This window comes from Lithobates pipiens, unplaced genomic scaffold (genome assembly GCF_037356315.1).
Source record: "Lithobates pipiens isolate NorthernLeopardFrog02 unplaced genomic scaffold, aLitPip1_a1.2 Scaffold_18, whole genome shotgun sequence".
Taxonomy (NCBI): Eukaryota; Metazoa; Chordata; class Amphibia; order Anura; family Ranidae; genus Lithobates; species Lithobates pipiens.
The window spans coordinates 251,753,169-251,766,412 of NW_027507758.1; the positions used below are offsets into that span (position 1 = coordinate 251,753,169).

At 42.0% G+C, this 13,244-nt stretch overlaps 1 protein-coding gene across 1 annotated transcript in view; it reads left to right on the forward strand.

The window, feature by feature from the left end:
• The first annotated feature begins 322 nt into the window (after positions 1–322).
• The window catches only part of MAP7 (microtubule associated protein 7), a 336,970-nt gene continuing 324,048 nt past the window's right edge, over positions 323–13,244 (forward strand). Inside the window, exon 1 of the mRNA XM_077486793.1 lies at positions 323–484. Within this exon, the coding sequence (XP_077342919.1) occupies positions 397–484 (88 nt within the window). The 5' untranslated portion in view covers positions 323–396. The remainder of the gene's footprint in view (positions 485–13,244) is intronic.

A 13,244-nucleotide genomic window follows, 5' to 3' on the forward strand; every position in this document is an offset into this window, starting at 1 on the left:
TTATCAAAAAAAGGAACTTCTTTTGGATGAATTCATTGCACCCTATGTGATGTGTGACATGGAAACGTGTGAAAATCCCCCACACAAAATCGAGACTGGGAACACGAGATCCCGCTATGTACATTTAGAATGGGGCCTGGAGGTTTACTTGGAATTCCTTGGTCCCTGGTCTCAGTAAGGCCGATATCACCAGTATGGAGTAGACCATGGCTCATCATAACACTGAGGAACCTGCTACTTCTCCATTGCTGGTCCACCTTGACGCCTGCAGTACCTATAATGATCCAGCAGGTGGCAGTGTATCACAGGAATTTCTCTCCCGTACAACTCACCTGTCCAGCCGGGGAGTCCCGGGGATAGGAGGTGTGGTTCCTCCTGGATGACGTCACCCTAGACATGGCGGAGACACAGCGATCGCAAACTGAGGAAATGGATAGCAGTGGGGCACACACGGAGGGCGAGACGATGAAGCCCGCTTCACCAGGTAGTGTACAGGGGGGCTTATTATGGAGGGAGGGGGCTGGGTGTACAGGCGATAGGAGACACCTGAGCTGTCATGTGACCAGGAGAGGGGAGCTCACACCTGTGTACAGAGCCCACTGACCTATGACATCACTGTAAACCTCATATACATCCATATACTGTCATTGGCTACATTACCTCACTCTCCACAGATTTCTACATTAGGATATTTGTCTCATCAATGCTGTGGATTGTATTATTGGTCATCCACAGTGATGAGCCTGCAACGTGTACTATAGAGCTGTGTACATTGTGACATCATCATGTGACCACAGGCTCTGCTCCTATTGGCCTGTGGTCAGTGCACCTTGTCAGTGATCATGGATGACAGTTGTGTATTCTGCCAAATCTGATTTACGGTGGCCGTACACGATACCTTCAATTAAAACTGTATTTTCTGATCGATCTCTCCCAGTAGGAATAATCATTAGTTGAAAATGATGCCCCATACACACTATAAGAAAATCGGGTGAACGTTTTCGTCCAAAGAACGATCAAACGATTTTCTGATCCTGCGTACACAACTTTCAACAGCCACTTCTGACCTTCTGAACAAAAATGTCCAAAGGGGCAAACTCCCCAATGTTTCTCGTACGGGAACAATCGATTTTTGTTTAATATGTATGAAAAATATCAGGTATGAAAGACTGCGTGTGATCAGAGACAACAAACACAAAAAGCCTTCGTTGTACGAGAATTTTCACTTGGACCGATGATGGAAATTTTCATACATTATTTCTATCTTCGGGTTACGACTTGCTGTGAAACATCGAGGAAAACCGGCTGTTCGCTCGCCCGATATTCTCATTGGCTTAAAGTGTTATTAAACCCACACCAGTAAAATCTGTCTGTATATGCTGTAAGGATGAGCTCCAGCGTGTTCGCACAGCCCACGTGCAGAGTCCGCCAGGAAGTTGGCGCTGCGCTAATCACAGGTAGTGAGATGTTTCCTGATCTCTGCAGCCACGCATCGGGACAATGTCTCACTACCTGTGATCAGCGCAGTGCCAACTTCCTGGCGGGCAGTGCAAACACGCCGGCACACATTCTTAATATGCAGTAAAGCATGCTTCTTATACTCACTGTGGAACCTAAGGGGTTAATCCTCTGCATTATGTAAAAAAAAAAAAAAAAAAAAAAAGGCTGTTTGATCCTGTCTTCTCTGATCTTCCACTGTCCCTTAATAATTTCCTGATACACAGGCTATGGAGTCAGGCTGCATATGCTCAGTTTGGGGTGTATTGCTAGAGAGGTGTGTTTTTTTTTTTTTTTGTTGTTGTTTTTTTGTTGTTGTTTTTTTTGGGAGAAGTGCATGTGATCAGCACTGTCCAGAAAGAGGGTCAGGGGTCTTGCAGTCTCATAGGACAGTCAGAAAAAAAAAACTCCTCTTACAAGCTTTAACAGGACACTGATAGAAATCACAAGACTGCTATATACTGCTGATGAGAAGAGGTATTTAGCAGTTTATATTTACTAAAATAATTGCATTTCCATGTTCTGTGTACTGTAGGAGACCAGATATAGTGAATGCATGCTCTTGGGTTTAGTTGCACTTTAAGCCATGGGTCTTCAAACTACGGCCCTCCAGTTATTGAGGAACTACAATTCCCATCATGCCTAGTCATGTCTGTGAATGTCAGAGTTTTACAATGCCTCATGGGATGTGTAGTTTCACAACAGCTGGAGGGCCGTAGTTTGAGGATCCCTGCTTTAAGCAATGAGCTTGGGCGTGTTCCCACTGTGGATCTGAGCCCACCAGGCAGCTGCCCCCCGTATTGGCCAATTTTCTGCAGCTGTGGGGTGGGGAATGCTCTGACTTCTTCAGATTGGTCGGTACAGGTGACCGCTTCCTGACGGGCCCAGACCCTAGTCCTCACATGACAAGCTCTTCACTGTTGACATTCCATTCGATACACACGAGGAATTGGACTTCGGTCAATAGTTCATCACATTTCGATCGATCACATTTGTTTCCACCAAGATATCGAATAACCTGATCAATTGAAAAACGTTTGGATTTATGACCAAAGCATCTCGGTGCTGCCGATTTAAATAAAACACATTTCAATAATTTTCTGCTCTGGTTGATCGACTCAATTTCATTGAATTTCGATCAAAATTAATCGGAAGGGAATTTATGGCCATTCGATTATTTGCCAATTTGATTATTTTGATGAAATCGCACATAATAAATTAGAAGCATACAGTATATCACCAGTATTCGGCAACATTCAGCCTCGAATACTAGAAAGAGAACGGGGAAAAATGAGAGGACTGGAGGGTAACCAACCCCCGGGACTTTTATACGGTACCCTAGTTGCAAATCAGTGTCATGCCCACATTAAAAATAAATGATTTTATTCAAAGAACAAACAGATATAAAAACAACAATATGAACACAATCGATACAGATATCAATTGGTTGCGTACTGAGCAGGTACAAGATCACAAATGACCACACATTACCAATCTATACACATAGAGATGCTGCAGCTTTCAACATGTTTCGCTCGCTTGAGCTTCATCAGGACAATGCAGCTAGCATTTAAAAACTGAAAAATTCAATTGGAAAATATATTACCAAAATGGTTGAACAAACATACATATCGGTGCAATAAATCATCGTTTTTCTTAAACAACGTATTAAAGGACAAGTATGGAAAAGATCAATAAAGTCAGTAACCAAAAATAGGTACATATAGGTTAGTTACAGTGCAAAATAATAAAAATACTAATGGTGTTGCCGTCTTACCATGTAGGTCACAGCTCGTGACATACTTATGATCAATATCCACAATTAATCACCCCCACATCAATAAGAGGGGAGGGGGTGTTGTTGTTTTTGAGAGAGCCGCAGAAAAAGATCAGAGGTCCCGACAGCGATCTACAGAGACACATGAATTATACTAGTAAGCAAGAGATGCAACATTGCTGAGTAGCCGATAAGTGATCGGCTACTTCGATAGAGCATGTATGATCACATACCTGAAGGTGGTGGGAGTAGAACAGGGCTCGACAAACCCCGGGCGCCAGGTCGCATTTGCGACTAGAATTGGCGACCTGGCGCCTGGGGCAGCACAGCAGGGGGTATCCTGTCTCCTTCCCCCCCCCCCCCGGAGTGATCTCATCGGGCCGCGGCTTTGAGGCCTTCTGCGGTCCTATGTTTCCTTCTGTAATCTAGCGCCATCTAGTGGTGGCTGTTGGTATGACAGCCAGCAATGCTAATGGAGCATTCACTGCCCACCCATCTCCTCACCTTTACTTAGAATAAAAAATATATATAATGTTTAGGAGTTCTAACAACCTAGAGAATAAAATGGTGGTCGTTGCAATACTGTGTCACACCGTATTTGTGCAGCAGACTTGCAAGCGCATTTTTGGGGAAAAATTATTTATTTAATTTAAAAAATAAGACAACAGTAAAGTTAGCCCAATTTTTTTTATATTGTGAAAAATAATGTTACGCCGAGTAAATTGATACCCAACATGTCACGCTTCAAAATTGTGTCCGCTCATGGAATGGCGACGAACTTTTAGCCTTTAAAATCTCCATAGGCGATGTTTAAAAAATTCTACAGGTTGCACGTTTTGGGTTACAGAGGAGGTCTAGGGCTAGAATTATTGCTCTCGCTCTACCGAACGCAGCGATACCTCACGTGTGGTTTGAACACCGCTTTCCTATGCGGGCGCTACTCACGTATGCGTTCGCTTCTGCACGCAAGCTTGGCGGGACAGGGTGCATTTAAAAAAATTAACTTTTTATTTTTTCACGGTTCTTTTAAAAAAAAAATTGTCACTTTTATTCCTATTACAAGGAATGTAAAAATCCCTTGTAATAGAAAAAAGCATGACAGGTCCTCTTAAATATGAGGAAAGGGAGTTTAGTTTGCGCTATGGACCACTTGCTATAGAGTAGATTGAATTTATGAAAAATATGTAATATGGGAAAATAGGAGGGAAAATAGGTAAGAGCAGCCTCTATTTATTTCCACCTTAACAGGTGGAAAGGTACTAGGAAGAGGTGAGGAAAAATAGACTTGGCGCTATACCTTCCCCCTGAGAATCTGTATGTTTTAAACTTTATAAGATATTTTCCAGCTTGCTGGCAATTGAATGAAAATATTGAATATTATGAAACCAATGAATGGCAAATGCTTACCATAACCAATTCTAGGGATATATAAACCAGTGCAAGTACAAATAAATTACATGTGCCACAAATTATATACTGTCATTATTTAAAAAATTATTAAAATGCAAGTGAAAAAATTAGGCAAAAAGTGGTGGCTATTTCTTGCCTAAAAGTATGGTGACTGTGCTTGATCTATGATAAAAGAATCATGCTGGATATAATCAAGATAAAATAACGTGATAACCAGCACACAGTGGCAAACATAAAAAGCAAATAAACATGTATTGTGCAAAAAAACAATATTAAAAGTTGGAATTAACATTCATAGTGAGCCATATATATTTATATTGTGAATAGTCTTTAGTGAGTGGCGTGATCCTCCGTGCATAAAGGGAAGGAAGGGGGGGTGATGATTTCCAAACAGTGTTTCCCGTGTTCAGTGGTTACTTCAATAATATGTAAACGAAAAAACATAAGCCGCGCTTAAACAAAGAAAAATGTGACCAACTACTTGTACAGTAGTATTAAGATATACACTATATAGGGTACAGTAGTATTAAGATATACACTATATAGGGTACAACAACCCTTTAAAAATGTGTGCGTAATATAGAACACATATGTATTAATGTTCCAGATTCAAAACCTCACTACTGTGATTCACTATATATAATAAGAATACATGACATAACTTATAAATACGAAAAATGTATAAAACATCAACACCCAGTGTATAAACAATAAGTCCGTGTATAGAACGCCAAAATGATTGACGTAAGGCTGTAAATATAAAAATAATATGCTCTCACCGGAAAAAATACCCCATCCGGGGTGGATCGACCTTCACAATATCAGCTATTGTGTCACTCTCTGGCTTGCTTCTGATGTGATACTGGGGGTCTCTCGTTTTTCGGTGAGTGTAGTAAACCACGTGTGTTATGTCAAAAGAGAGGCATATCCATAGCGTGATACCGTTTAAAATACATATTTATTAAAGAAAATGAATAAAACCTACTTACAAACGTAGATATTGCAATTGCAGTGATAATACAGCGTTCAGGCAGGTTTAAAAGTCCCGCTCAGCTTCCTGGTTAGTGCTAGAGGTGTACGTCGTATGGCCACGCCCTACGCGTTTCGTCACTCAGACGTCATCCGGAGCCCGGAGGGCTCATCAGAAGCAAGCCAGAGAGCGACACAATAGCTGATATTGTGAAGGTCGATCCACCCCGGATGGGGTATTTTTTCCGGTGAGAGCATATTATTGAAGTAACCACTGAACACGGGAAACACTGTTTGGAAATCATCACCCCCCTTCCTTCCCTTTATGCACGGAGGATCACGCCACTCACTAAAGACTATTCACAATATAAATATATATGGCTCACTATGAATGTTAATTCCAACTTTTAATATTGTTTTTTTGCACAATACATGTTTATTTGCTTTTTATGTTTGCCACTGTGTGCTGGTTATCACATTATTTTATCTTGATTATATCCAGCATGATTCTTTCATCATAGATCAAGCACAGTCACCATACTTTTAGGCAAGAAATAGCCACCACTTTTTGCCTAATTTTTTCACTTGCATTTTAATAATTTTTTAAATAATTACAGTATATAATTTGTGGCACATGTAATTTATTTGTACTTGCACTGGTTTATATATCACTAGAATTGGTTATGGTAAGCATTTGCCATTCATTGGTTTCATAATATTCAATATTTTCATTCAATTGCCAGCAAGCTGGAAAATATCTTATAAAGTTTAAAACATACAGATTCTCAGGGGGAAGGTATAGCGCCAAGTCTATTTTTCCTCACCTCTTCCTCTTAAATATGAGATCTGGGGTCAGAGAGACCTCAGATCTCATATTTACACTAAAATGCAATTTAAAAAGAAAAAGAAAAAAAATTGTCATTTGAAAAAAAAAAAAAAAAATGTCCCTCTAAGAGCTATGGGCAATGACTTGGAGACAGGTGGGGGGGGGGGGCCCGCGCCATCTTCCCCTCACTCGTCTTCATGTCAGGCCAGGGACAGGTCCGGATTGCCGTTACCGACCTGGCTCCTAACTTTTTTAGCTGTCTCCTAGATTCCAAGCAAATTTGTCAAGCCCAAGGCCCACATCTCCCGACATTGTTGCGGCTTCTTCCAAGTCAATTTCGTCAATATGTCCCTCATCCCATAGTTCCATTAGTTCCTCTATGGCCTTCACTTCGGTGAGACTTAATCCCTGAGCAGGGGAGGGTTTTGACTGATGTGAACTCTGCATAGAGGTTTGTGGGTTGTCAAAAATCATTAATTTACGGGCAGAGAGATTCAGATCTTTTATGAGTTCAAAAGTGTCTATGGATTGGGTTGGACAAAAAGAAAAGCCTTCTTCTATCCATTGTAGGGAGGGAGGAGTGTAGGGCGTTTTGGATTTTGTTCCTCCGCCCTCTCTCTGTCCCCTTTTTGGCTCCACACTCTGTCCGTTCTTTAGACAGGGTGGATGCCATCACCTAAAATGGCCGCTGTGGACGGACAACGTAATTTACGTCGCATGCGCAGAACCTGGTATCGGTTCGGCGCTGGACGGGATCCCTTGTATGTACGTCCGCAACTCGGCGGTGATGTCAGACGCCGCCGAGCTGGAGGCACTGAATTAAAAAACCCCTCTCGCTGTCATTGCCTTGTTGGCAATTGACATTGAAGGACCTGCTGTCGGCGGGTCTGGGGTTTTCAGCTGCTTCAGCCCTAATAGGCTAGGGCAAAACTCTAAAGGTACAGTCATTCACCTATTGGGGCTTATTGAAGGAGGCTTTATTTATCCTTTGGGACTTGCTATATCTGTATCCTAGTGATTTAGCGACTAAAACATAGTACTTATACTTGTCCCCACTATGTCTACTATTTTTTTAGGCAGCATAGGAATACGGTCAAAAAGGATTCCGTCATAGATAGTCTGACATTATCCAGTTATTTAAAGGCACACCGTGGTAATTAATCCCCATTGATCCTCATTGATTCTACTATATTCTACTCCCACCACCTTCAGGTATGTCATCGTACATGCTCTGTCGAAGTAGCCGATCACTTATCGGCTACTCAGCAATGTTGCATCTCTTGCTTACTAGTATAATTCATGTGTCTCTGTAGATCGCTGTCGGGAACTCTGATCTTTTTCTGCGGCTCTCTCAAAAACAACGCCCCCTCCCCTCTTATTGATGTGGGGGTGATTAATTGGGGATATTGATCATAAGTATGTCATGAGCTGTGACCTACATGGTAAGACGGCAACACCATTAGTATTTTTATTATTTTGCAGTGTAACTAACCTATATGTACCTATTTTTGGTTACTGACTTTATTGATCTTTTCCATACTTGTCCTTTAATACGTTGTTTAAGAAAAACGATGATTTATTGCACTGATATGTATGTTTGTTCAACCATTTTGGTAATGTATTTTCCAATTAAATTTTTCAGTTTTTAAATGCTAGCTGCATTGTCCTGATGAAGCTCAAGCGAGCGAAACATGTTGAAAGCTGCAGCATCTCTATGTGTATAGATTGGTAATGTGTGATCATTTGTGATCTTGTACCTGCTCTGTACGCAATCAATTGATATCTGTATCGATTGTGTTCATATTGTTGTTTTTATATCTGTTTATTCTTTGAAAAAAATCATTTATTTTTAATGTGGGCATGACACTGATTTGCCTCAACTATGGTACCGTATAAAAGTCCCGGGGGTTGGTTACCCTCCAGCCCTCTAATTTTTCCCCGTTCTCTTTCTAGTATTCGAATTTTTGGGATGTGGTACCCCCTCTGCAGAAATAATTTTTATCCTGATCACTTCATCTCTATATCTCATTTTGTCAACATTCAGCCTCGATTCACACTATGAATCGCACAGGAACTACACCGTGTTCCTGCTCAAATCGCATGTGATTCATTGCGGTGCGATATAAGCCCATTCATTTTGCACGCACTCGTTTTGGAACTGCACTGCAACCTGATCATATGATCATTTTGTACCATGCAATCTGGTGCAGGAGCACTGCATTTGCAACCTGCGTTTGGCGTGTCGTTAAGCTTGCTCTGACACCCACTGCAGATCGGCCAGTGCGATTTGAATGCAGTCCAGGAAACGCGCACAAATCCCGTGTTTCCCACACTGCTTTTTAATGTGAACCTAGGCTAATTCAAGAACTCCCTTCACAGCTCAGCTTTGAAATCCTGGTAGAATTGAAAGCATGTTCTTTGTGTTCTTTTTACCATTATCATCACAAATTTTGGTTTGCCACCAGAACAAAAATACAGTAGAGGGGAAACCTTCCAATGGGGGGGCACTAGATCTGGTGGCAGCCAGGTATTGCCACACTTTGGAGAGATGTCTTCTCATGTGTTATGATTATAGGATAGGACACTCCCCAGTATGGTACAGAGATGGCAGAAAAACGTAGAACTTTCCTTTTACTGACATTGAAATAAAAATGTAAAAAGTGCTGATATTAGAGAGAGCCTGGTAAGTAGCATTTTTATAAGAACCTCAGCGATGGCAGCCTACCTGGGTCTGTCAACAGGTTTAATGTAACCCCTTGATGCCGACGTAACACACATATATGCGGCCTCATTGAAATGGGCATTTCCCATGGGGCCGCATATGTGTATCTCCCCTGTGCTTGGAGGGTACCGCAGAGTGCCTTTCCAGCACAGAGACCGGGTCTCACGAGAGCCCCGGGCCCCATACTAACGATCAGGACCCGGAACTCCTGATTCCAGGTAACCTGATCACTGTGGTAGCCTCTGATTGGTTACCACAATGATCAGGCACTGTGAAGCCTACCCCCCATGTTTCTCGCACGCTCTCTCTTTCTAACTCTCTCTCTGTGAATGCAGAGGAGATGCAATGGGGGTTATTTACTAAAGGAAAATCCACTTTGCACTGAAAGTGCACCTGGAAGTAAAGTCGCTGTAGATCCCAGGGGGATATGCAAGGAAAATAAAAAACAGCATTCTAGCTTGCACACGATTGGATGATAAAATCAGCAGAGCTTCCCCTCATTTCAGATCTACCCCTTAGATTTAGAGCGACTACACTTCCAAGTGCACTTTTAAGTGGATTTACCTTTTGTAAATAACCCCCTTGTATCTTTCTCTCTCCTTGCAGAGAGAGAAAAAAAAAGATATATGAGCTAGTTCAGCGCCAGGGTTATTGTTTGGGTCCAGTAAGGGTCAACGGACAGTATATATTGGGCAGGAATATATATATATATATATATATATATATATATTTTTTTTTTTTTTTTATTCGTTAGGGCACTTTCAGACTGGGGCATCGGTGGTAAAGCGACACTACTTTTAGTGGTGCTTTTTTCGGCATCTAGCGGACGCTCCTCTGCAGGGGCGCTTTAGGGTGTATACACCGCTCCTAAAGCTCCTCAAAGATACTGCTTGCAGTTTTTTTTTATTTTTTTATTTTTTTAAGCGTACTGCCAGCGCACCGCTGCAGTGTGAAAGCAATCGGGCTATCACATTGGAGTGACAGGAGAGGCACTTTACAGGCGTTATTTTTAGCGCTAAAAATGCCTCGGTGTGAAAGTGGCCTTAACCACTTGACCACTGGGCACTTAAACCACCTTAATAACCAGACCAATTTTCAGCTTTTGGTGCTCTCACATTTTGAATGACAATTACTCAGTTATGCAACACTGTACCTATTTGAAATTTTTCTTTTTTTTCACACAAATAGAGCTTTCTTTTGGTGGTATTTAACCACTTTAGCCCCGGACCAATTGTCAGCCTAAGGACCAGAGGTCTTTTTACAATTTGGCACTGCACTGCTTTAACTGGTAATTGCGCGGTCATGCAATGTTGTACCCAAACGAAATTTGCGTCCTTTTCTTCCCAGAAATAGAGCTTTCTTTTGATGGTATTTGATTGCCTCTGCGATTTTTATTTTTTGCGATAAAAATGGAAAAAGACCGAAAATTTTGAGAAAAAAAATATATTTTCTACTTTTTGTTATAGGAAAAATCGAATAAACTCAATTTTAGTCATACATTTAGGGCAAAATTTATTCAGCCATGTCTTTAGTAAAAAAAATGTCAATAAGCGTATATTTATTGGTTTGCGCAAAAGTTATAGCGTCTACAAACTAGAGTACATTTTCTGGAATTTACACAGCTTTTAATTTATGACTGACTATCTCATTTCTTGAGGTGCTAAAATGGCAGGGCAGTACAACCCCCCCCCCCCCAAATGACCCCATTTTGGAAAGTAGACACCCCAAGGAAATTGCTGAGGGGCATGTTGAGCCCATTGAATATTTTTTTTTGTCCCAAGTGATTGAATAATGACACAAAAAAAAAAATACGTTTACAAAAAGTTGTCACTAAATGATATATTGCTCACACATGCCATAGTTATATGTGGAATTGCACCCCAAAATATATTCTGCTGCTTCTCCTGAGTACGAGGATACCACATATGTGGGACTTTTTGGGAGTCTAGCCGTGTACGGCACCCCGAAATCCAATCACTGCCTTCAGGATTTCTAAGGGTGCAAATTTTTTATTTCACTCCTCACCACCTATCACAGTTTCGAAGGCCATAAAATGCCAAAATAGCACAAACCCCCCCCAAATGACCCCATTTTGGAAAGTAGATACCCCAAGCTATTTACTGAGAGGCATGTTGAGTCCATGAAATATTTTATATTTTGCCACAAGTTGCAGGAATATTGAATTTTTTATTTTATTGCAAGTTGTCACTAAATGATATATTGCTCACACATGCTATGGGCATAAGTGAAATTACACCCCAAAATAAATTCTGCTGCTTCTCCCGAGTACGGGGATACCACATGTGGGGGACTTTTTGGGAGCCTAGCCACGTACGGGACCCCGAAAACCAAGCACTGCCTTCCGGATTTAAATATAAAACGCTACCAAAAAAAACTGTTAGCGATCGCAGGGATCAGGCCTGACTCTGCGATTGCTGTAGTTATGTGTTTAGACCCCTTTCACACTGGGGCGTTTTTCAGGCGTTTTTCAAGCGCTTTAGCGTTAAAAAAAACACCTGTAAAGCGTTTGAAAGAAGCCTCATCTGCAGTCCCAATGTGAAATGTCAGCGCCCGAAAAACGCTCGTAAAGCGCCGCTTAAACTAGCAGCGCTTTACCAGCGTTTTTCGAGCGTTAATGGGGCGCTTTTAACCCCTGCTAGTGGCCAAATAAAGGGTTAAAAGCGCCCACAAAACGCTGCTGCCAGTAGCGTTTTTCGGGCGTTTTACAAGCGCTTCCCATTTATTTCAATGGGAAGGGGCGTTTTAGGAGCGTTGTATTCACCGCTCCAAAAGTGCTGCAAAGAAGCTGCTTGCAGGACTTTTTTTGACGCTCTTCCAGCGCAGCGCCTCAGTGTGAAAGCACTCGGGCTTTTACATTGGGATTGCAGTTGCAGCTTCTTTCAGTCGCTTTTTTTAACGCTAAAGTGCCTGAAAAACGCCCCAGTGTGAAAGGGATCTTGGTGTGAAAGCACTCAGGCTTTTACATTGGGATTGCAGTTGCAGCTTCTTTCAGGTGCTTTTTTTAATGCTAAAGCGCATGAAAAACGCCTGAAAAACGCCCCAGTGTGAAAGGGGTCTTAGTGTTTTGCAAGTGACAGTGATCGATCGATACTGCACTTGGGTGGGCTGGGCGGAAGGGCAAAAGCAGGTGCTAGCAGGTATCTGGGCTGATCCCGCTAACAATGCGTTTTTTGGAACCCTAAACTGCTGGGGACGCTAGTATAGATCTGATGAGATCAGATATTGATCTGATCAGATTCTATACCACTACGGGAGGTTTATGCTTTGCGCGTGGGTGTTAGCGGTACTGGCACTAACCTAGCGCTGCCTGGGGCGACGCAGACCCTGACCCTAAAACCTAATTGATATCACCTGCCGGGTGATCAGGGGGTTAAACCTTTATTGGGTAATAAATGGTGGGTGCCCTGATGCTATAAAAAGCAAACTAACTAACCAGAGTCACCCGTAACACTTATACAGTGATCACTGGTGAAAGGGTTAACTAGGGGCAATCAGGGGGTTCAAATTTTTATTAGGTAGTATATGGGAGTCCCTGGCACTATATAAAAACCTGACGGGGAACCTAAATAACTAACTGGCTAACCAGCGTCACCAGTGACACTTATACGGTGATCGCTGGTGAAAGGGTTAACTAGGGGCAATCAGGGGGTTAAAACCATTATTGGGTAGTATATGGGGGTACCTAGCGCTATAAAAACCTGGCAGTGAACCTAAAAAAATAACTAGCTACCTAGCGACACTAATGCAGCAATCAGAAAAATGATCGCTTAGTGACACTGGCAAAAGGGGGTGAAAGGGTTAATTAGGGGCAATCAGGGGGTTAAAACCATTATTGGGTAGTATATGGGGGTACCTAGCGCTATAAAAACCTGGCGGTGAACCTAAAAAAAAACTAGCTACCTAGCGACACTAATGCAGCGATCAGAAAAACGATCGCTTAGTGACACTGGCAAAAGGGGGTGAAAGGGTTAACTAAGGGCAATCAGGGGGTTAAACCTTTATTGGGGGGTGGTAGGGGGCTA